The 23,162-nt window shown below is 42.0% G+C and overlaps 3 protein-coding genes across 6 annotated transcripts; all 3 read right to left on the bottom strand.

Moving 5' to 3' along the window:
* Window positions 1-139: 139 nt before the first annotated feature.
* On the bottom strand, window positions 140-4,334 carry LOC306704623 (immunoglobulin superfamily member 11; the record flags this gene model as incomplete). The annotated part of the gene is made up of 7 exons (XM_079171053.1): window positions 140-348; window positions 451-573; window positions 1,258-1,413; window positions 2,441-2,572; window positions 2,719-2,785; window positions 3,147-3,301; window positions 4,271-4,334. 7 exons carry the CDS (start codon window positions 4,332-4,334, stop codon window positions 140-142), a joined length of 906 nt encoding a protein of 301 aa, XP_079027179.1.
* A 2,220-nt stretch (window positions 4,335-6,554) lies between these two features.
* dlat (dihydrolipoamide S-acetyltransferase (E2 component of pyruvate dehydrogenase complex)) lies at window positions 6,555-13,173 on the bottom strand. Its single transcript, XM_079170977.1, has 14 exons — window positions 12,762-13,173; window positions 11,735-11,836; window positions 11,523-11,647; window positions 11,093-11,243; window positions 10,240-10,366; window positions 9,840-10,012; window positions 9,557-9,716; window positions 9,372-9,439; window positions 8,821-8,940; window positions 8,413-8,520; window positions 8,168-8,286; window positions 7,676-7,838; window positions 7,388-7,524; window positions 6,555-7,303 (listed from the first exon to the last, which is right to left on the bottom strand). The coding sequence occupies exons 1-14, from the start codon at window positions 13,014-13,016 to the stop codon at window positions 7,174-7,176; spliced, it is 1,938 nt and encodes a 645-aa protein (XP_079027103.1). The 5' UTR covers window positions 13,017-13,173; the 3' UTR covers window positions 6,555-7,173.
* Window positions 13,174-14,020: 847 nt separating this feature from the next.
* LOC306705539 (dixin-like) lies at window positions 14,021-22,519 on the bottom strand (the record flags this gene model as incomplete). 4 transcript variants are annotated; one of them, XM_079172315.1, is made up of 20 exons in its annotated part: window positions 22,281-22,519; window positions 21,317-21,446; window positions 21,058-21,183; window positions 20,607-20,838; window positions 20,245-20,346; window positions 18,893-18,999; window positions 18,705-18,808; window positions 18,522-18,608; window positions 18,112-18,165; window positions 17,966-18,016; window positions 17,761-17,865; window positions 17,582-17,635; window positions 17,365-17,436; window positions 16,861-16,926; window positions 16,329-16,478; window positions 16,180-16,243; window positions 16,004-16,100; window positions 15,734-15,842; window positions 15,463-15,542; window positions 14,021-15,379 (listed from the first exon to the last, which is right to left on the bottom strand). In XM_079172315.1, exons 1-20 carry the CDS (start codon window positions 22,341-22,343, stop codon window positions 15,370-15,372), a joined length of 1,863 nt encoding a protein of 620 aa, XP_079028441.1. In that variant the 5' UTR covers window positions 22,344-22,519. The 4 variants fall into 4 exon arrangements, with proteins under 4 accessions (XP_079028441.1, XP_079028443.1, XP_079028442.1 ...); XM_079172317.1 differs by having other exon boundaries at window positions 16,329-16,475; XM_079172316.1 differs by having other exon boundaries at window positions 18,525-18,608.
* Between the last annotated feature and the right edge of the window lie 643 nt (window positions 22,520-23,162).

Raw genomic sequence — 23,162 nt, 5'->3', positions numbered from 1 at the left:
ACAGTAGGTACAGTGGTATGCAGTCCGTAAAAAAAATCAATTATCTCGATGAAACAAAAACGTTTTCAAAGTCTTTTGTTTGAAACCCGGGTTGAAGCATCTCTCTTTCTTTTTTCAAATTCCTGTGGGTGTTGACAAATCAAACAAACGAACGCTTCATCAGAGACGGAGTGTATCGTATCTCATTGTAACACTCCTCCTCCTCCTCCTCTTCTTTCCCCTCCCTCCACCTCCCGTCCTGTCCTGTGCGATGGAGCCACAGCACGAGCACCACCAGCGCCAGCAACACCAAGCTCATGGACAAGGTGATCAGCACACCCTGCAGTATGCCCGAGGAACTATCTGGGGCTGTAGATAAAGACAAGAAAGACAAAGTAAAAAGAAAACCGTAGAGGTGGCTGCAGTGAAAAGAGGCCGAGAGGATTATGGGTGAACAACGAGGGCTCTCACTTGTGTAAATGGACAGGTTGACGTAGCAGTTCTCTGTTCCCAGGAGGTTATTGGCAGAGCAACGATACAGGCCGGACGTCTGAGATGACACATTGACTATCTGGACGGAGCCTGACAGATCTCCTTAGAGAGAGAGAGAGAGAGAGAGAGAGACAGTCACATCAACAGCTGTGAGCTAATAAGAGAAGAAGACTAAAAGTATGAGCGTAATGGTGAAAGTTACTTATTTTGATGTCACAATGATGTCATCAGGGTTGTCCTGTCTCGGTCTTGAGACTTAAACCATTTTTTAAAAGACTGCTGTGCAAACTGGAGTTGTGCGGTTTGAAAGAAGTGGGCATTTCAAAGACAAAAATATGTTCTCCAGTTGCATTATGGGAATTGTAGGGTCCAGCTTGTCTTTTTTTTTAATTTAAACCATTCAATAAAAGTCGGGTTATCTCAGCTTCTGCTGCGTATATTTTAATCATTCTTCTTGAAATAGTGTCTATAATACTAAATCGCCCCTTTAACAGTTTTGACTTTAACTTATTTGAAATAATAAGTTACGTTTGTGTTTTATAGTGTAAAAGTTAAGGAGGGGGTAAATAGGTTTCTATAAGTAACGAATCAGCTTGACTCGGTGTGTAATTGAAGCTTCATCACACTCTGATCGAGTGAAAACAATATTGAATTCAAGTTGTCTCGTACATCATTTTCTTAACAATTCCCTGACTTTTTTGCTATATTTAAGATCTTCACAGGCCTCTGAAATGAAAAGAAAACCTCCACATAAGATGATTATGATTCTGTGTGTGTAACACTGACCCTCCATGTTGATGGGAAATGCAATTTCTTCTGGATTCAGTTTATCCCAGCGGATTTCTGGACTGGGGACGCCCTCCGCCACCGAGCAGGACAGAGTGACACTTCCTCCCATATCAACATCTCCATCCCACTGGCACACCGGCAGCGAAGGTGGCGCTACAAAAGTAATCAGTAGATGAGTTTCTAAAAGGCTGAACTGCAGTGGAGTTCTTACAAATAAATGCAAGAATTTCAGTGTTTCAATGTTCCACTTTGGGGCTCACAGGCAAATCAGACTGACTTCAGAACTGTTTATTGTTTTTCCCTTTCCATTAAAATATTATGTCGACAATTCTATCTACAATAATCTACAGGTCGTATTTCTCTACACGTAGTCTTTTGTGAGTTGTTTCTCTGGAAGTGTATTACTAAACTGTAAAATTAACATAATAATACAAACCAATTGTTAACAAGACTAAGAGTCTACAGCCATGCTAGTGGCTTTACTTGCAGCGGTACTTTGAATTTATGCTAACCTCAGTATTTCAGCATGCATATAATGGGAATGTTAACATGCGGATGTTTAGCAGATTTAATGTTTATCATGTTCACAATCTTAGTGTAGCATGTGAGCATGCTAAGATTAGCTAATTAGCACTAAATTACAGCTGCGTTTGGTGGGAATTTAATTCGGTTTGCAGGTCTTTAAATTTAAGCATTGAGAAAACATATTATGACCTCGTGATATACATAAAAGAAAAGTTAAGGGATCACCAGAGTCATTGGAATACACAGTCCAACAGTTTCTGAGACATTTCGCTAAAACGACAAATCCTGGTAGCACTAGAGGAAAAGTCAGAGGATCGCCAATGTCATTGGAATGTATCCTCTGGGGACCATGAATGTCCGTACGACATTTCATGGCATTTAAAAGTTGCTAAAGTATTTCACTCTGGAACAAAGTGGTGGGCTGTTATTATCATGATTAAACTCACACTGTTAGTGTTAAAAATACGTGATTATCTTGACCTGTTGGGCCCTTCTCTTTGTACTATAAAAAAGAATCCACACCAGTAATGCCATATATGCAAATATGAGTATTAGACTCTAATTCACAGCATATTAAACAGTGATGGCTTCAAATGTGTAAGTGCCATTGAAGTGCCTTACTCTCACAGAACTTGACAATATGTGAAACACTTACCCAGAACGTTGAGCTCCAGCTCCCCGATGCCGGGATCTGCTGCCTCTGGTGGGTTATTGACCATACAGCGGTAAGTACCAGCATCCGATACACGTGTGTCATTCAGGACAATATCTGCACTCCAGGGAATACCTGCAGTTGGTTTACATGGAAGATTTGTTTCTTTATCCTGCCTTCAAATCTAAACACAACCTTATAAAGATTTAAATGAAATTATAAAAATACGAAGAATTATATGTATTTAAAAAAATAAATAATTTGGATTTCACTGGTCATACCTGTAAAACCCACCCTGCCAATGAATGAGGGGTCTTCCATCACCTGTCCATGGTCGTACACAATCACCTGGATGTAACAGCAGACATTAATGAGTCTCCTTGGGTTTCATAGAAGTTATTATGAGGATGTTTGCATCAGAATCACTGAAGTTTCCCTTTGGAAAGATGTGTTTTACCAACACCTGCAGGGAAGTCCAAGTTGTAGGAGTGAATTAAAATAAATACATAAAAAGAAGAAGACAAACAACTTTCAGGAAAAAAATCATTCTCACCAAACACTCGTTATTTACATTGCAGCAGGTTCTGTTTTTCAGGACGGTGTGTTTTACCAGTCTGGAGGTTATAACGAAATACTATATATATATATATATATCAGGCTCCTACATGAGATAGCTGGTCAGAGGTGTCTGTGCGTGTAGGATTCAGACCTGTATTGGGCTTTCAGGACTGGAGAAGGGAGCCAGAGTCCAGATGACGTTGAGTCTGGAGAGGGGGCTGGAGGTGAAGAAAGAGCAGGGCAGGACCACGAAATCCCCTTGAACCACCTTGAGACCAGATTCCCTCATGGTTACCCTGAGTGCAACTGTGTTGGTTAACAATGTGGGAATAGGACAAACACAAATGAGACGGGTCATATCAGTCACAGAATACCAGACACATTTCATTTTAAGGGTTATTTCTTAAATTCCATCATGTTTTTTTTTTCTGCTTTCAACTTCCCTAGTTTCCCTGTTGATGTGCAGACTGCACCGCTCCTCCCTCTCCTCCCTCTCCTCCCTCATTACTGACATAATGACCCTCCCTCCTCCCCCCCTCTGTCATCCCCAGGCCTTTTGTGTGTGTGTGGGAATTCAGCGTGCATATTAGTTTGTTAATTACACTTGACAGCTTTGAGGGAGAGCCAAACCGATCACAGACTGAGTGGAACAACAGCCCACTTCACCGGGATGTGTTCATGAACATACTGTCAATTCTCAACATTGTCCCCAATGTAGATCACCGGTCTCTAAAACCACGCCAGTCCGTATAAAGCCTTTCAAATCACTCAATATGACAACCGCAGGCTTGTATGGAATATTGAAAAGGGCTGCTTTTCATTCATTTCTATTACGTAGTTAAGAAATAAGTGCACTATATGCAAATTTAAATGTATTCTATATGATTAAAACCCTTTTTGTATACAGTCTTCTATTGCTTGTAGGATATTTTAAGTATTTAAATTGTAATTGTAAAAGAAATAGTCACTTTTAGTATGCATGTCAAAAAGATCTGCAACTTGCAGTCAAATCTGTCCAGATAGCACAGGGGATCTGGGTCCAGATTATAAGAGTCTGTCGTCTCTGTATTTTAACAAAACTAACAAGTATACAATTATCTTATCTCCAACCAAAATCCACGTGAGGAATTGCAGACAAGCGGCAGCAATCTGTGTATCTTTGCAGATCCCTCAAACACTTGAAGCTACAGCAGTGTGTACACAAACCACCACTATTTCTCATCTCGTCTCCCTGAATTTGCGTCAAAGCCTCAGACGGCCCACAGGCCTACTCACCATTTTCCAGAGCAGTGAAACACACACACAGGGTCCAGAGCATCCATCTTCCAGAAGAACCCATAGCTGAGAGGAAGCAGAGAAGAGAGGCAGCTTTCTCTCCCCCCGGTGTGTACGAGCTGGTGGCCAAAGAAACCAGCCATGCATGCTCGATCTATTGAGCAGGACAACCAACCCCACCCTCCCCTATTTTCACTCTCGCTTTATTCTCTCCGTCTGTTTGTCAAGTTGTCAGATAAGAATTTTTCATATAGGCTTATTAATGTTCAGACTTACTGGGCTGGGAGCTATACTGGGTCAGCTTGTAGTCTAATTAGTTAGTGAAACATAAATGACCGCAGCTGCTCCGTAGAAAACATGAACTATCAGGCATAATGCCCACAATGCTGCAGGGTGATGTACAGTATGTAGGCTAGTTGGCATGGATGCATTTCCCAACAATGTCTTGATTCAGTAAATTATTTTACTTTTGTGATAGAATAAGTTAAATGTTTATCTGAAGCATGTTAAAATGTGATGCAACAGTAGCACAAGTAGACAATAATATCAAAACTCCTGAGAGTACGAAATACAGTAAGTGTGTCTTTCACTGCTTGTGAATTCAACTTTTCTAAGAGGAGAATTGTGTTAATTCTGTTTTTACAAAAGCTACATGGTCTCTCTTTAAGGACGGGAAGTATTTTTCATAATTGCTGGAATGATTAATGGGCAAGTAGAGAAAACTGACAGAAATCTACAAAAAAAAAAATCATAATCCATCAATTAATTTGTAACATAACGCTATTAATTCAAAAGCTTAAGCTCCGGGAAATATGAAAAAAAGGTATTTCTAACTAAAACTAATCAATTTATATAAAAAAAAGAATGATATTGCATTTTGAAGAGTACTTTTAATGTTGCTAACATGTTAATCACAAACCGTCATCTATCATTTCTCATTTTTCTCTTGCCCTGATTTGCAGTTGGGTGACAGAACCCCGTAGAGTCCCAAACCAGCTCTTTGGTTCTTTAACAAAATTAAAAGTGTGTTTCACACTTTTAATGCAGAGTGATTTATGGATCCGAGGCAGCTAAGGAGGGTTGTCACTGGTGTGAGGGGGAAAAAAAGATTAGTTTTTGACACTTGCAGCAAGTCATCTGGTGATAAGGACATCATCTTAGTTATGACCTATGGGCTAAACAAAATGCTGCCACGGCTGCTTTATGATGGATTTGCATAAAATGTGTTAGTTATTCATGACCCACATAAGTCGATCTGTCTGCCAAGTCCTCCAGTGATCATCCAAATATGTTCCAGAGTAGTTTAGCTTCTCCAGTCTCCAATGTCACATGTTTACATTTGAGTCAGTGGACCTATAAAGATTGAATCAGCCCCATATGGGAACACGAGGAAATTGCTATAGACAAATGAGCATTGTGATGATTGTGGGAGTGTCCTAATGACTGAACGGTGATGGAGTTACACACGGCTTATTGGCAACAGCGGTCCACTAATGCTATTAACCAAAACAAACCAGTGGAGTGTTGGAGCAGAAACGGGGCGAGGAAATGAAATCAATAATATTTCACTTGAATAAACACAACAGCTAAAGATTAAAGTCAGGCTGGACTAACAAAAGGTTTCTTGAGGTGAGAGCCGCAAAGCAACATGGGACTTATTCAGGTTTTCAAATTTGACCTTTTATTATGTCACCTCAACGTCTCTTTCTTCATTTAAATACATGTTAGTATGGTGATTCTATATGTTGCTGATATGAAGAAAAGAAATGTGCAGATTAAATCCAAAACAGGGAAATGTGAGGCAGGGCTGTTTCTTGGGAGTTCTAGTTGAAATATCCAAAATGTTTTAGATTTTGTGTGATCACACTGAGCTCTTACAATAAGTCAGTTTATTAAAAAAAACAACCAGAGAGCATATGGCACAAGATTGACTTCTTCCAATTTATTCAAACAGATAACATCCAGCACCAGCTTTGTGCGTTGCAGCAGTGAAATATAGAATATTTCAGAAGTGAAGTGTCTGAGACTAGAAAATAAATTGGCAAAACCGTTCATTCCTTCCTTTAGGAGTGTTTGTTATCTTTCAGGACTGTCGAGATGTTAAGTTATATGGTGAGGCCTCAACACAGCTCCGTTAGTTCCACCAAACAACTCACCACCGTTTATATATATATATACAGTATATATACACACAGCACTGTGTTATATACACACTCTAGCATCAACCAACGGAAAACACACTCAACCTTTCAATTGTGTGTGTGTGGCCACTGAACAGGGACAGGTTTATGTGTGTGTGTGTGTGTGTGTAGATCTGAACTGTGTGTCAAAGTTAACATACATTTAGCTCCATCCTCCAACATCACAACCCTTTACTGAAAAGACTGGAACCAACAGAGAGCTCCACTTCTCCATGTCTTTGTCACATTCACACAAAATCACAGACTAAAACGTGTAGAAACACACACACACACACATTTTGGGATAAATACGTTAGCTGGTTGGACATGTGACTCTTCCCTTTGTAAAACAGTCTCAATGTTTTAGTGACATGTGACCGTTCTCTACTCTAGGATAAAATAAACCTAATTATGTTCTGTTGAAAAGGGGCTTCAATAAATAGCGTATGAGTAAGAGAGGAGAGAGACACAGACAGGACAGACAGACAGAGAGAGAGAGAGAGCGAGAGAGCGAGAGAGAGAGAGACAGACATGATAGACAGAGAGAGAGAGAGAGACACAGGTATGCGGTGTGAGTCCTGCCTCTTCCCTGTCAGGGTAACTGGGAGTGACCTGGTGGCAGGCCGGCCAATCACAAGAGGATCCAGACCAGTTCAGACCAATCGGATCACTTCCGCGAGAGGCCGCCGCCCGTTGCTGCAGTTTAACGGCAGTTCAGTCCAATTACAGCAGCATGGTGACAGGCTTCTCCAGGAACTTGCGGAACTCTGCGAGCCACTGAGCGCCGACCGCTCCGTCCACCACCCGGTGGTCGCAGCTCAGCGTCACCGACATCATGCTGGCTACGTCAAACCTGCAAGATCCAACACGCACGCTGCATCACATTTGAAATGCAAAATGTCCAACACGGTGATAGTATTGTAGTCACGACACTGACCCTTTCTCGTTATCGGCAGGCAGCAGACGTTTCTCCGAGCCCCCGACGGCGAGGATGCAGGCCTGAGGGGGGTTGATTATCGCAGAGAAGTTCTTGACGCCAAACATTCCCAAATTAGAGATTGTGAACGTACCTCCCTGGTGGAAACAAACGCACGTTGAAGAGGACCGTTTCAATTTGCTGCTTCACTAGATAGATGAAATCTGCATAAAACTAATCATTCCACAACTCTTATAATTTAAAAAAAAAAAACGACATTTCTCTACAGAATCAGATCCTGTGTTGTACCTGGAACTCATGCGGCTGCAGTTTGCCTTCTCTCGCTTTGGCAGCGAGGGCCGACACATCGGAGCTGATGGCAGCCAGTCCTTTGGTGTGGGCGTTGAAGACGATGGGCGTGATGAGACCGCTGGCTGTGCTCACGGCTACATTCAGGTCCACCACATGATTCCTGGAAACATTTGAAGTCAATACAGACGATAAGCACAGAAATGTGGTCACGGTGACGTTTGTTTCTTAACTGAAAAGAAAATGTCTGTGAGTTGAGTGCCTCCTACTGGCACAATAGTGCAGTTACACTTTCAGAGACCAATAATCCAGCAATCAGTTTTTATATCAGACAAAATGTAAAGACGCAAAGGTTACTAGATTAGAAGACTTATGTTTGTGTACTCTGACCAGCTCATGACAGATCCGATCTACAGACCAAGAGAACACAGTCCCTATTTACTGTATATATTACATGCGTTTGGTGATGCCTGTTTATGTGCGTTTACTCACTGGCGGATGACCGTATCCATCCAGGAGGAGTTGCACTCGGGTACCTTGAGGCAGGCCAGAGCGCTGGCTTTGATGATGAAGTCATTCACACTGAGCTTGATATTCTGGGCTTTCACCTCCTGCAGAGAGGAGGCCAGGTGGTTTTAGAGACACAGGAAGTAATCATTTTACTTCAAGAAAAAAAAAAAAAAGGAGTTTCTTGTCTATCGTTCTGTTGCGTGTCTATTTATAAATTAAAAACTCACAGCATTGAGATCTTTCCGTAGCTCGAGCACTTGGTCCATGTTGACATCTACGGACAGATAATAGTGGGGAATCGTCTGTTTGGACTGCATCAGCCTCTGAGCGATGACCTGCAGGAGAGACGCATTTGTGCACTGAAGCTTTGATCCATAATTCATCATGGAGAGGAATACGGTGCGTTAGCATGAGCCTGTGGTGATAAATGTGTGAGTTCCTGTCGTCAGAGCAGAATGTGGAAGCAAAAGTCAAAGATAACAGAGCTGCACTCTGGGAGCGCCCTCAGGGTGTTTGCCTCACCAAGTCCTACATAGAGGGAGCGTGTCAGGAATACCCGACTGCTATCAGAGGAGAGGAAGTCCTCGTCCAACACAAGGGACCACCAGCAGTCAGGTGAGTGTGTTTACTCTCACCTTGCGGATGTTGCTGATAGGCATGTCTGTGAAGGTCCCAGCTGGTGCAGCAGGAGCTGCAGCCGGTGTAGAAGCAGCCGGAGCTACGGCTGGAGCGGGAGCAGCAGCAGCAGCTACGGCCTGCCAACGGACATCATTTCATTAAAACTCTACTCTGAGGCACTGAGAACGTTCAGGACTTGAAGACATAAACATTTTAGCTTATTCTAACTTAAAAACAAATTCAAAATTATGAGAAACCTTTTCCATACATCTGGAATTGAAAAGTGTTCTTTATATTTCACACAGCTCATGGTCTTCAAATTGCAGATTTTGACCAAAAAAACATTAAAAAGCAGCACTGTCTTTTATTTTAGCGGGCAAAAACAATGAAAGTCTCATTTTTTGCTTCATGAATTACATGAGGATTTTTCAATTAAACAGCAAATCGTTTGAGCACTACATTCTTAAATTCAAAGATTGGATATGAATAATCAGTAATAGAAATGTAAAGTTGCTGCATATGATTACACAGGATGAATAACTTAGAATAAAGTGTGCGCTTCACTTACGGGTGCAGCCTTTGGTGGAACAAAGCTGTCAATATCTTTCCTGGTGATGCGCCCATCAGGACCGGAGCCTGAACACAATATATTATACAGTACATCAAACATCTGACTATTGCTTTCTCTGTATCTAAATAAGTCATCTTCTTCCAATAAGGATCTTCGTCACTACCTGCGTCTTGGTTACTTACCGCTGACCTGTGCCAGGTCAATTCCTTTCTCGGCGGCGAGTTTCTTGGCGAGCGGGCTGGCGAACACGCGACCTTTCCTGGATGCTGCCGGGGCGGCGGCTGTGGGAGCAGGACTGGGTGCTGCAGCAGCAGCAGCAGCAGCAGCAGCTGGAACCGCAGCCTGGAACATAAAACACACAAACGCTCACAAATCACAGTCAAACAAATCACTTAAATCTGAATAGATTCAAATTCAGGATGTTTCTGGGAGTATTTGGGTACATTTGTTCAGCGAGTGTCTCACCGCTGGTGCTGGTGTGGAAACCTCAGTCACTCCGGTCTCTACATAATCCTTGAAGGCGGCGATGTCACTTTCTTTCTCTACAATGATGCAGAGCGGCACTCCCAGGGGAACATCCCGAGTTCCCTCTGCCACCATGATTTTGGCCAAGTATCCCTCCTCCTGCACCTCAAAGCCTACACACACACACACACACACACACACACACACACACACACACACACACACACACACACACACACACACACACATTAAGAGGGACATGTTGAGCACGGTGAGCTTTTTCCTGTCAGGCTGTTATTCAGGATACAAGACAGTTGATTTGGGACATTTGATAAAAAAAAAAATTATCAAATATTAAATAACTCTAACGCTCTGTAGTGTTTGGTCAGTTTAGGCTTACCGATGGTCGCCTTGTCCGTCTCGATCTCAGCCAGCAGATCTCCTTCACTCAGCTTCTCTCCCACCTTCTTCTCCCAGCGCTGCACTGTTCCCATCGTCATGGTGGGAGAGAGGGCAGGAAGTGTGACCTGCAACACACACACACACACACACACACAAGCTTGAGCGACAGGAGAAATGATGTCACTGTGACCTCCCCAGTTTCGAGTCTGGTCGGAGACATTTGAAAGAGCAGACGCAGACGAATTAAAGCTTCTCTGATTCGTCAGATTAAATGATACAAACACCTTTCCTACCTAAATATATTGTCTTCAACTGATGACATTTTGTTTCTATTCTCAGCAACAATTGCAACCTGACCAGCTGGATGTGACATGAGATGGCTCAGGTTGACACGTCACATACAGCGAGAAAGAAGGTCTTCCAAACAGAAACAACCACAAAACAATAGCAAAGAGATATTTAAATAATAAGAATCTCTGGTTGAAGCTTGTGTTTTTCATCAATATAAAAAGACCGTGACAGAATAATTTAGTTAAGAAAAAATATGGAATCCCTGTCGTTATATTTCATATGCTTCTTTGAAACTGACTAAATCTACAGGTATGAAGGTCCAACCTTCTTTAGGAATTATTCAACAGAGGTGACAGCTTAATATCAACATTTTAAAGATAGCTTTAGAGACTTTAAGACACACAAAGCATTTTCAACATACTCTGTTAATTCAATAAACCTCACAAGACATATTGTGATAAATGCAGAGACGATCAGAAACTCCTGCTCCATCACCCAATGATGTGCTGTCACATCCTCTACACCGGACTGTACTTTGTTTATGTGAGAACGAGCCTAACCTTCATGTGTGTGGGGTAAGAGCTGCCCGGGGCTGCAGGGGAAGCAGCAGCAGCAGCAGGAGGAGGAGTGGAGGCCACCGGGGAAGGACCGGCACCGGCTGCTTGAAGAGACTCCAACGTTACATCCTTAAAGGCTGCGATGAGGTCAGGGCTGCCGGGAAAATATACACACAAATATGAGACATGTGTTTACACGAAGCATAACCACATCTAGACTAAAGGACACGGGGTCTCATTTATAAAACAGTGCATAGGATGCACACTGCTTTCAAAATGATCATGACAATCCTAACCTGCATGTGTTTGGACTGTGGGAGGAAGCAGGACAACCCAGAGAATATTGCAGACTAATTTGAATTATTAATTATCCTATATAGTGAGGTTACCCTTGTTTCCAGCTTGTTTACATTGTCGAAGGACAGAAATGTACCTGTCAACCGTGATGCAGATCACAGCTCCGATGGTGACATCTCTGGTCCCTTCAGGAACCAGGATCTTTGCCAGATAGCACTCCTCCAATATCTCAAAACCAACCGTGGCCTTGTCAGTCTCCACCTACAAAGATAGAGACATTTTGAAAAACTGTGTAGTGACAGTTTCCTACAATAATACAGGAACACACACACACAAACGGGTCCTAACCTCAGCTATAAGTTCGCCCTCGTTGATTTTCTCTCCCTCCTTCTTTTCCCAGCGTGCTATCGTTCCCGTCTGCATGGTGGGGGACAGCGCAGGAAGCTCCACCTGAAGAACACAAACAAAGTCCAGGTGTCATGAGGAAGCATTATATCTGACCTGATGGATAACCAAATATCAGAGAAAAACTGTATATATGTAGAAAGATATAACAGTATCCTCACTGTGGCTTCATGATAGGGCATTGCAAAATACTGGCAGCTGTCAGGGGTTGTAATTACATCACCATCAGCTCATTTCCTTTCACAATAAATGACCCACATACAGCTGCATTTCTCCACATCTGTAATGTTTTTGGGGTAATTTCCAAGGTTGCATAACATCTGATAGAAGATAAACACAGGTGCTGCATGTAAAGACACATCATGTTGAAGAGGGGGTCCCAAGCAGATCTACATTAGTTGCAATTTGTTATCAAAGTTACAGAATCAGCAGTATTGTGCGTTATGTTTACATATGTGCTACAGACTGACAACTAAGGCGGAGTCTCAATTTGGGTCACATTTAGTGAAAGAGATGAGCCTGAATAACATTGAAGTGAATCTGCTGCACCAAAGACATTGAATAACGTATAGATGTGTGATAATGTAAAACACATATGACAGGACCCATGCTGACTTTACTGGTTTATGGGAGCACTTTGTAACTCAAACCTGAATGTATTTAAGTCATATAAAACTGATTAAAGTTGTTGTGTTATGACTCAAATACCACTATACCCAGTACAAATGTTGCCCCCTAATGAAAATAAAATAATATTTTGGTAACGTTACAGCGAGGAAACTGTTTGCTGGATTCAAATGCACAGTTTAAACCTCGTGCAGCATCTGTATTTAACTGTAACAGGAGTGTCAGACTGTGCTTGGTACATCACAGGGCTACCTGACAAGCTAGCTAGGGAGGTCATGCTAGCTGTAACCTAACGTACGTTAGAACGTTGGTGCACTAGCAACCTAACTGCCGTTAACGTTACCTTCACGTGCGGCGGCAGGCTGTAGAAACGTTGGCCCTGATAGCTGCCTGTCAGTTGGTGACACCGCAGCAGAGTCCCCCTGTGGCTGACGCCGGAGCCCACACACACTGACCGGGACCCCGCTGCGCAGTGAAGCCGCTTCAGAGAACCGGTCCCGGGCACTGAGCGGGTGCTGAGCGTAGCAGGCCCGACGAGGAGGGCACGGGGACAGTGCAGCCCGGAGGACGGCCTGAGCCGCAGGATGAGACGGAGCATGTCGCAGCGGTTGAAAACACTAAAACAGAGCTGTTGTATTATGTGTTTGTCTTACACCGGCATCAGATATATCCCCTGTGCCTCCAGAAGCAGCCCGTACTTACTCCTCACTTTCTAATGACCTCCTCCTGTCCAAAACACAACGTTTTACGGCTCCCCTCCTTGTCCTGCCGTAGCTTAGAAAGAGGCGTCGTAAACATGTCGTAAACCGTGTCCGTTCAAATTTCAATCACCAAATACCACCGCCAAGCTAAATTAAACTCAAATGCTAGTTGAATTAAATAAGAAATTATTCAAGAGCTGCAATGCTATATTTTACTGCAATTATATCAGCAACCACAGTTTCAGTGAAATATTTGACTGAGAACCAGAACCCATAGGACGGTGAATGTAGAGCATATTCATAAAACCTTAAAACACCGTTTGATCCTTTTATTTAACTTTAACTTTATATTAAAAAAATCCACACTGTCTGATAGTTACATCCAGCATAATTCTAGTGCTGAAACAAATAGTAGATTTGTTATTCGAATAATCATTTTTTAGTTGTTTTGACATGTCCAAATTATCTGGTTCTAGCTTTTCAAATGTCAATATTTGGTTAGTTTTCCTGTGTTTTCTCCAATCATGAACTAAGTATTTGGTAACTGTGGGGACTTTGGGGACTGAGCTTGACTTTCAAATGAAGTGTGTTTGAGCTGAGTTTGTGATGACGAACCTCCCGGCAGCTCAGTAAGGTTTCAGGGGCCGATCCATCCCAAGTAACATGAAATAGAGAATACATTTCCAAAAATCAGCAGAGAGCTGGCAAATGAAGATGCTTGTGAATTTTTAAAGATAGGAGAAAAGTGCTGAACTGGCAAGAACGGTCTATCAATAGCCATTAATTAGTAAAACTCCACTGTCTCCTAGACACCATAAAAAATTGGATAATCTTTTTAAAAACAAAACTCAGGCTTTATTTAAAATGATCTGTCTTTCTAACATTCAACAACAGTATTTTTTTTTTAAACAGACAGTAACCATATATTATAACCATCTCACAAGCAAATTGTACATTTTACAGTACAGGCAGTTATGGCATTCAAACATGTCGATATAAAAGTAGACCGATGCATATTTCAGTTGGCTTGAAGGCAAACACATTGATCCCGAACAGGAAGATAGAAGCAGAGTGAAGGAAAACATGTCAAAGGTCCATTTTGATGTCTCTCTCACTCTCTCTCTCACACACACAAACACACACACACGTCTTATATACAGTCTATGCACACATACCATAAATAGTGGGATGGTCCACTGTTCCAGGACAAAAGTCTCAAATTCACAATACGGCATCTTTTTAACATATTCTAATCTCACAGGAATCTCTCTTTAGACAAATAAGAGCCATTAACTTAAAAAAATTAAAGATAGACGGAAAATAATTTTATACAAATGTACAAAACAATTACATAAAGTAAACAAAACAACAGTGCTGTTCATCTGCATTTCTACATGAACATCAACATCCAGCATCAATTCAATTTCACTGACAGCAGTTCAGTTTGAGCATTTCTGTCAACATCTGGGGAGCTACAGACTTGCATTTAAGCCCACATCTGGATTTGGGTCCTATTTAGTGAAACTGTGTTTGTTCCTTTTATTTTCTGTCTGGACATCTTCAGATGACCGTCACCGTCCTTCTTTTGTGTTATCTTTTCATATTGTATGTAATCAACCTCGTGCAGCACCAAATCAAAATGAAGTTGTACAAAGTGTGTTAGACTTTTTTAGACCGTAATACTTCTAATGTAAAAGTGGTATTTGTTTCTCACCCAGATTTTCTAAATTCTTAGATAATACTGTCTATTCAATTTATATTCACAATTAAATGAAATGTACCTCAACTGAAAAACAATGGTCAATACGTGTTTCTAACATCTGGTAGTATTTGTTTCATAGACTTCATTGCTGAACAAGGAATGAAAAGTGAACAATTAAACATGACTTTGCACATTTTTTCCAATTCTTAAATACAGTACAAACCTCTGGTTTCAACTAAAAGGGAAACAACAACACAACTGTGGCTTTAGAAACAGTTAAATACAAAATAATGCTTCTGTCCAGTTTTAATAATACAGTAACAGCCTGGCGATAACAAGCACATGATGGAACTAGCTTTGCTTTGTAAGGCACTGAGCTTCACAGAGCGGGCTATCAGTGGGGTTTAGTACCAGCTGATCAAATCTCTCGCTGACAAGTTACTTACAGTATTTCACTAATAATTAAAATCTCAAAAGGGTCCACTTGTGCCTCTGTTGAACAGTTGATGTGCCTCTAGGATCAGAGTGTCATGTCCTTCAGCTTGCACCTACAATGGACTGAGACACAAAAGAAAGTGCATTGTTTACCATTGAGACTCAGGAAAATGAAGATGAGAGAGGCAGAATTAGCACGCCGTTACCTTTCCTCACCGCGGTCCTCTTCTACCCACGCCACTATCTTTCCTTCCCAGCCTGGAATGATCGCTCCATCCAGGAACACCTGCACACAGACATAAAGAACATACTATCTTCATATATGACTGCTCTTATCGTATACATATACTTACATTCCATATGCATGTTGGAATAAATACAGATCAAGGACTATGGAATTCACCCTCCATCTTTCAGAGTGTAGCACAACACAGGTTAGTGCTAAAGTTGACTATTCGTGTCAGAGCCGTCTCTTACCTCTTCTTTCACGGTGCCAAACTCAGGATCCAGGGCTTTGAAGTGGTACCTGTAGATTCCCTCTCGATCCACGGCTGCCTTAACATCCTTCAGAGTAACCTCACCCAGCCTGTACGATGTGAACAAAGAGACTCACTCTTCTTGACGGCTTGTGACTTTCATATTTTCATATTGTTTAATTTTCTACCTGTGGCGGACTAGCCTAAATGTATTCACAGCAAAAACACTGAATATAGGGACACACACACACACACACAGACACACACGCACCTCTTCGGTATGTTGATCATGGAAGGTGTTGGGGATGTTCCAGTAAAATAAAGGACTTTAGTGGAGGCAGAAGAACCACTGTGAGATTGACAAACCTCTGAAATGAACAGAAACATAGTTAGTAAAAAGCACAACTATTCTGTGTATTCGGGGAGTGCACGTTAGAAACAACTAACTTGTGCAAGGCCAGGTGTCAGAGTCTGTGTGTTGGCCTTTGCGTCTTGGAGATTTCCCTCTTCCCTGCAATATTTGGATAAATGTTGACAGCCCTTCATGATTTTAGCGTACTCTTTCATTTGTCAGTGGGTTATGCTTGTGTTCGTACCCTGTGTGCATGCAGGACATGCAGTCTGTCGATGAGCGATACGATGCCCTGCTCCAGGGTGTCCAGCGTATGCTGCTGTGGGTCGTGGTCTCTGAAGTTGTTCCTCAGACTCCGAAGTGAATCTCTGAGCAGCTGAACCTCCTCGGCCTGCTGACAGAGAACAAACACAAAAGCCCCCTATCAGAAACACAAAAAGCTTATTGTGTTGGTGTGTGTTTAAAGCCTTACAATGCTATTTCTGTGTATGTTAAGCACATCCTGTCCCATGTTCTGTCCTACAAATACTGTATTTGAAAGCAACTCTCTTCCAGGTAATTAACATCTCATACACATTTTTACTTACTTTTCATGAAAGTTGGAATGGGGAATCTGGTGTTTTATGTGTCAAATTATAGTATGCAGCCTAAATACTGCAAGAGAATATGATTCAGGAGAATGTGAGCGTATAGTCGTGCGATGCTTTGTTAGCAAAATATGAATAGGCCTGAATATGAACTAACTGAACAGCCGTATCAATAAAAACAATACTTACGTCTGACATCGACGGAGCTGGATTTCCAGAGTAAGAATACCCGTTGTTTTCTGTGCTGGTGGGAATCTGAGAAAAAGAAAAGGTGTGTAATGTATACCTGAATTCATGGCTGCCTGATTTTAGAGCAGAGTCAAGAAACAGTTCTACCTGCATGTCAAAGAGACACACAATCAGACACACACTGATATAAACCTGCTAGATCCTAAAAGTTCAAACATATCTACTCCATACATCGATAGATTGAAGCGTTCATTCAATACGTGAAGGAGGAACTGAGAAAATTTACACTTTCCTCTTGCATCAAAGTAAGTTTTAGTATTCATTTGATGATAAAAGCTCAAATTAAAAAAACTTTAAAGCGAGACTGTGAAGGGAGTTTAAAAGTTTAAGAGTTTAAGGATTAACTTCTGGTCTGAGATTTTCACACATAAGTGAAGTGGACAGGAGATTTTGAGCCCACAGTAGCTTGTTTAACCGTTAAAACAAAAACAGTGGTTCACATACCTGCTTTTTGTTGCTTTCTTCGAGCTTGTGTTTGAGTTGCTGCAGTAGCCTGTCCTTCTGTCCTATCTCCTTCTGCAGCCCGCCAACCAAAGAGAAACGTACGGGTTCATCGTTTAGCAAAAACTCAATTAACAGATGCTGTGTAAATAAAAATCAGGACTATTAAGCTAAATTACATTAGTTAAACCATTACAAAAGAGGGATTGGAGAACCTCACCTTGCATTCTCCCCACATCTTGTTACTTTCCTCCAGCTTCCACTGCAGCTCGGCCTTTAACACATTTTCAAAGAAGAGGGAAATTTGCAATACACACCTAAAATATACAGTACCCACTGAATACAGTTTGGTAATCAATTTGTTTTAAAAGAAAATGGAATAGATAATAGATTGTGTACGTTCTGGTTGTTGAGCTCATCCTTCGTCATGCTGGCTCTGAGAAGCTCTTGCTTCATCTGCAGTATTGATGTCTCCTGAGTGCACAGTCTCTGCTGCTGGGCGTCCTGCACATTTACAAACCGACACAAAGTCCACACGTTAGCCAGCAACTAGAGTTCTATTCAACTGGGTAACAACATAAAGAACTGCAGGTCATAGTCTTACCTTGACTCCCTGCAAGTTTCTCATCTCCTGCTTACAGCGCAACAATTCCCTCTAAAGCAAAACAGCAAAACAAAACCCTCTTATGTGTGAATGTTGTCCTCACAATAGAAGAACATATCGACAGAAAAACAAATGACACCATTTACCTTTAGCTCCCGAGCCTCCTCCATGCTCTGATCCAGACGACTGTGAATGACTACCTGGAAAAAGAGACAGAGAGAGAAAAGGGATGTGTGTGAGAACCACAATGGACTGAGAAGGAGTGGAAACTGATACCCGTGTCACCCTCACACACACACACACACACACACACACACACACACACACACACACACACACACACACACACACACACACACACACACACACACACACACACACACACACACACACACACAGTAAAGCAACAGAAATGTGATCTGTGTTGAACACAAAGAGCTGGTAAAACACAGCAAATACAAGTGTGACACAGAGGAGTGAGAGAACAGGGCAGAGAATGAAAATAAAGACTGAAAGAAAGGGATTAAATCTAAAGAACCAATGGAGAGGCCCTCACTACCAGTTGCTGATCAGCATTGCCTTGATCCAAACTCAGAGACACATCCTGCTCATCCTCAGGCAGCGAACCACGCAGCAGCAGAGCCTTCAAAACAAAGAGGGTAGAACATGAAGACAAACAACAATCTCTATATACACACGCACAGAGGGTTACCAGAGACTGAACTCAATATGCATGTACCTGTAACGCAGACACCATTTTACGTGTCTCCTGCACCTCCTGCTCCAACGTTTCACTGAGAGAACCCTCCAACGCCGTCTCCGCTGCAACACGGGATGACTCCACTACCCGCACACATAACACAGTGTTAACGACACGTCTTGAGGTTTACTAATCAACCTGCCGGTGTGTGGCGGGACAGAACTCACCCCTGCTCTCCTGCTGGTGGTGGGGGTGGTGGGGGTCTTCCTGCGGTCCGTCCGAGTGGCTGCCGGGTGGAGTTCTTGGAGACGACAGCGGACTGACGGAGTTGAGGCTCGAGGAGGACAAAATACAGATTTATAAATGTATTCCTGAGAAGCATGGCGGTTGTGTGCATGTTAACATTTACTCACACGCCGTGTTAATAGAGGAATCTATGTAATCTATGCCAATCAAAGCACTTACAAACTGCACGGTGCGTATAGACACTTCATTTACAGTCTCTTGTCCCACTATAGCACTGTAGACATCTTATAGTTATGATAAAAGAAGCATAAACACACACCCACAGTGTCTGGTCTTACCATTTAATCTGCATCCCCCCCATAGTGAGCTACAAGTGGGCTAAACTCTTCGTCAGATACTTCCCAAGGAGCACAAGTTCCACCCTGCAAGTGTGTCTCTGGCATCAGCATCTCAAAATAACTCCATGACTTTTGGTGATTCTCTGCACTCTCACACACCCTGACACGGCAACTAACGCAGCACACACTGCTTAGCATCTCTCAGAGCTAAAATATTACGATAAAAAAAGAGCACCACGGTGCAAAACTGGACATGTGACTGGAGAAAACAAAGGCAGAGTGTTTCTGTTTTTATATCATCTGCCTGTGGTTAGCACAGACGTCCACGAAGCACTAAAGTCATGTGCTCTGTCAGGCAGTGGTGCAAACACACAAATAAAGCACAGAATGAAGTCTATTCGTTCCAAAGTGTGGAAAAAAAAAGGTGTTAAAAATGAAAGATAACAGAGAACTTGAACATTTGAACTGCACTGACACACTGAACTCTACAGTATAAATAGCAACAAAGCTACATTTGTTTTCTCCCAAACACTGAATTGCAGTCTGATGTAAAAATACATTGAACAAAAAAACAACAACGTATAAAAGGCAAATTTATTAGCATAATTATACTCCTTGTCATTTAGCATCTAAACTGTAGCAACCTCCTTAATGAATTTAGGCCAGAATGCCAACATGCTTTTAGTGGTTTACGGGTTTAGTTCTATAATTTATTGAGCCTGTCATCACAGCCCTGCAGTATTCAAAATGACACTACATGATCCAGCCCATACCGAGGGTCTGAAGTATGAAAGTAGGCCCAACCTGTGAGTGTTACAGGATATTTTACAAATGCTTTTTGAAACTATACACGAGAAAACAGGTTTCTAATTTAAGATGTTGCATTTGAGAGCAGTAAGAGGTTAGTTGTCTACTTTTCCTCTGACGGTATGATGTTCACCTGAGTCATATCTGCCTTATCGTGCTTAAAACATGCGTATGTGAAATAAAATTACCTGCTAGGCTGGGGATTGTCCGGCTCATCCGGAGTTCCTCTTTCATACTGCTTGACCAGTGACCGAACACACACATTCTTCTCCACATCCAACCCCCAGCCACTAAAAGATGACAAACAAAGCAAAGGTTATTCATTCATAATTAAGAACTGGCACCCAGTGTTGACAACAAATGTATGGAGAACAGCCGTATTTCAATAGTTGTGAGGATGTTAGTTTGGCCACCTGTTTGTCCACCAGAGGACAGCAAAGACTACACACGCATCTAAGACATGCTTGCTGTGGCAGAGAGCGTTTGGATATTACAGAAAGACATCGACAGGGATTTGTGTTTATGTTTATGATTGTTATTGTCAGCAGACCTCTGGAGACGCGTGACGCGTGTAGGCTGCGAGGCATCAAGTCGCGCTGACTCCAGTGCAGCAGCGGCACCTTGTGCTAGGGCAACAGTGGAGAGAGGGTTGTGGCTGGCAGAGCCTCTTGTCAAACTCCTCCCACTTCCAGAGGCAGCCCTGTGATTGGCTGAGGGTTTGAAGTGGGCGGCCAACGCCAGAATTATCCTCATTACAGATTTCAGATTACCATCGACAATGTCTGTGACAGAGAGGGAACATGTGTGCCTTTAGTAATGACCTAGACTTGTACACAACATTTGGTATTTACACGGGAGGCAAATATAGCAGATTTATGACACTTTTTAAAATTGCACAGATGATGCTGTGAAATAAAGTTTCACAAGGAACGTGATCATTGTTTCCTTGATGCACATGGAGAGAAATGTAGGTGTAGGAACACAAACTCTCTGAGATTTACCTCTTGCGGATATGTGAGGCATGCGTATGTGTTTGGAGGAAATGAACTGCAAGACTTCCGCCACATTCTTCCTGCTCTCCTCTTTGTTCTGTGGAGCGACATAGACCCCTTCCAGCGTTTCCCCCGCTGCCAAAAGTGAATGAGATCAGAGAGAAAGAGATTTTAAAAAATAATTAAATGAAATGATGATGCACCTGCAGGTTAGACATTTCCATCAGTACCAAATGATTTAGACAACATTACAGTAAAGTGTATTTACCAACTATCTCTATGAGCTGGGTGAGCACCACCCCATCCTGCAGATCATGCCTGAGGTTCGTGATCGGCTTCAGGCCTGGTTTCCTTTTCAGCTGACAGTTCACCCACGAAACATAGGCTGCCAGCTGCTGCTGCAACCCATCAATCAGACACACACAAATCCAATAAACCACAGAGGAACACACACACACAATAAACCACAGAGGAACACACACACAATAAACCACAGAGGAACACATACACAACGTTTGGAGTGGGGGCCAAAAAAAGGCTGAGACCATGGCATAACAAATGAGTTCCTTTGTTTATTATGTTGGGACAGGACTAATGGGAGAGGAGAGGGGAGGGAGGGAGGGGGAGGGGGGGGGGGGGGGTCAGTGTATTGTCCCACTACTGGTTGTATGTTACTTTTGTTGTGAATGTGAATCATATCATTTCGTGTTCAGTCAAGAGTTGAATGGTTCAGTGTTCTTCATTTATGTAAATTCTTCACTGTATTTTCACACGGTTAGGTCTACTCCATCTTTACCGGTCTTGTTCAGTCACGTGACAGCCCGTCGTCCCGGGATACAACACAAAAAACGCACCCCATTTTGAACACAACACAGGAAATAAACCTAAATATGATGTGTGGCTTTGTAAGAAACTGGCGCTACTTGGTAATTGTATTTCCTGTCAACCTTCCCCCCTAACGTTATTGCGAGCATTTACGCCCAACTAACGTTAACCAAATTACTTTTTAGTCCTAACTAATAACTTTATAAACCAACGTTAACATTAACTAAATTGGACAAACTGCAAAAAATATATATATTTCTACATTAGTTCAATTTTGTCACTGTGTTGTTTGGCTGTCGAACAGCAGATTTAACTGTCTTTCACTTGCTGAATTATGGCTGACTAACTAACTAACTTAAGCATGTACATTCACGTTACTAAATAGTAACTTTAACACTAAACGTTACCTCGTTGAAGCCTCCGTGTAGAACCTCATCCAGCAGACTTCCTCTAGAAAGTGACGCGATCATCTTTTGACTCTAAAACCCATTCCAAGCCGCGTTAGCTCACTAGCTAGTCGGCTAGCTTCATTGACTCACGCGACTAGAAACAACGGACAGAGCCCCGTTACTAGCTGCTCCAGCAAACGTCAACAAACCGGGACAAGCGGGTGAGTGGAGGAGACGGCTACCGTTACTCAAGTCACCGAACCACACGGACATACCTGACTTCCGGTGGAAGGTTTCAGAATAAAACTGCATTTGACGAACAGTAATTGTCACCTGCCGCCTGATTTTTGTGTATTCCTTTACATAAATAAAGACATTTCCAACATTAATTGATGCATCAAAATTCCCAAGAATGCAGGAAAGGAAGTGTTTGATGCTTTAAATTCCATGGGTGAGGTCTATATCATTAAATTAATGTGACATTTGTTTCGCAGATGTTTTAATACGAATTAACACTAGATGGCAGCTAAACCCTAGTTAAGTACATGTTCTGGTAAAGCAAATAGGGTTTGTTTGTATCAGTGATGCCTGCACAAAAGTGACAGACAGACTTTATAGTACGAACAAAAGAATGGAATTAAGTCACGAGGATAATGTGAAGGTGTATCACATGAAGTGAATTTAAAACTACCAACAAACATTGGATTTTTATTACATTAAGTGTATTTTGCCAAGTAAATTGTTATGTTGTTATCCATCTGTAATACATTTTTACACACAGGTCTGACTTGATAAAGGTTCAAACATCTCTGAACCTAACACACTTTACTGGGCTTCACTGTACAATGTAAATGTCCACAAAAACAGTTTTAATTTGACTTTTGATATGTAATATTACCA

This window comes from Pholis gunnellus (assembly GCF_910591455.1).
Source record: "Pholis gunnellus genome assembly, chromosome: 13".
Lineage (NCBI taxonomy): Eukaryota > Metazoa > Chordata > Actinopteri > Perciformes > Pholidae > Pholis > Pholis gunnellus.
The sequence above is the reverse complement of the archived record's forward strand: the minus strand, read 5'-3'. Positions and strand labels throughout refer to the sequence as shown.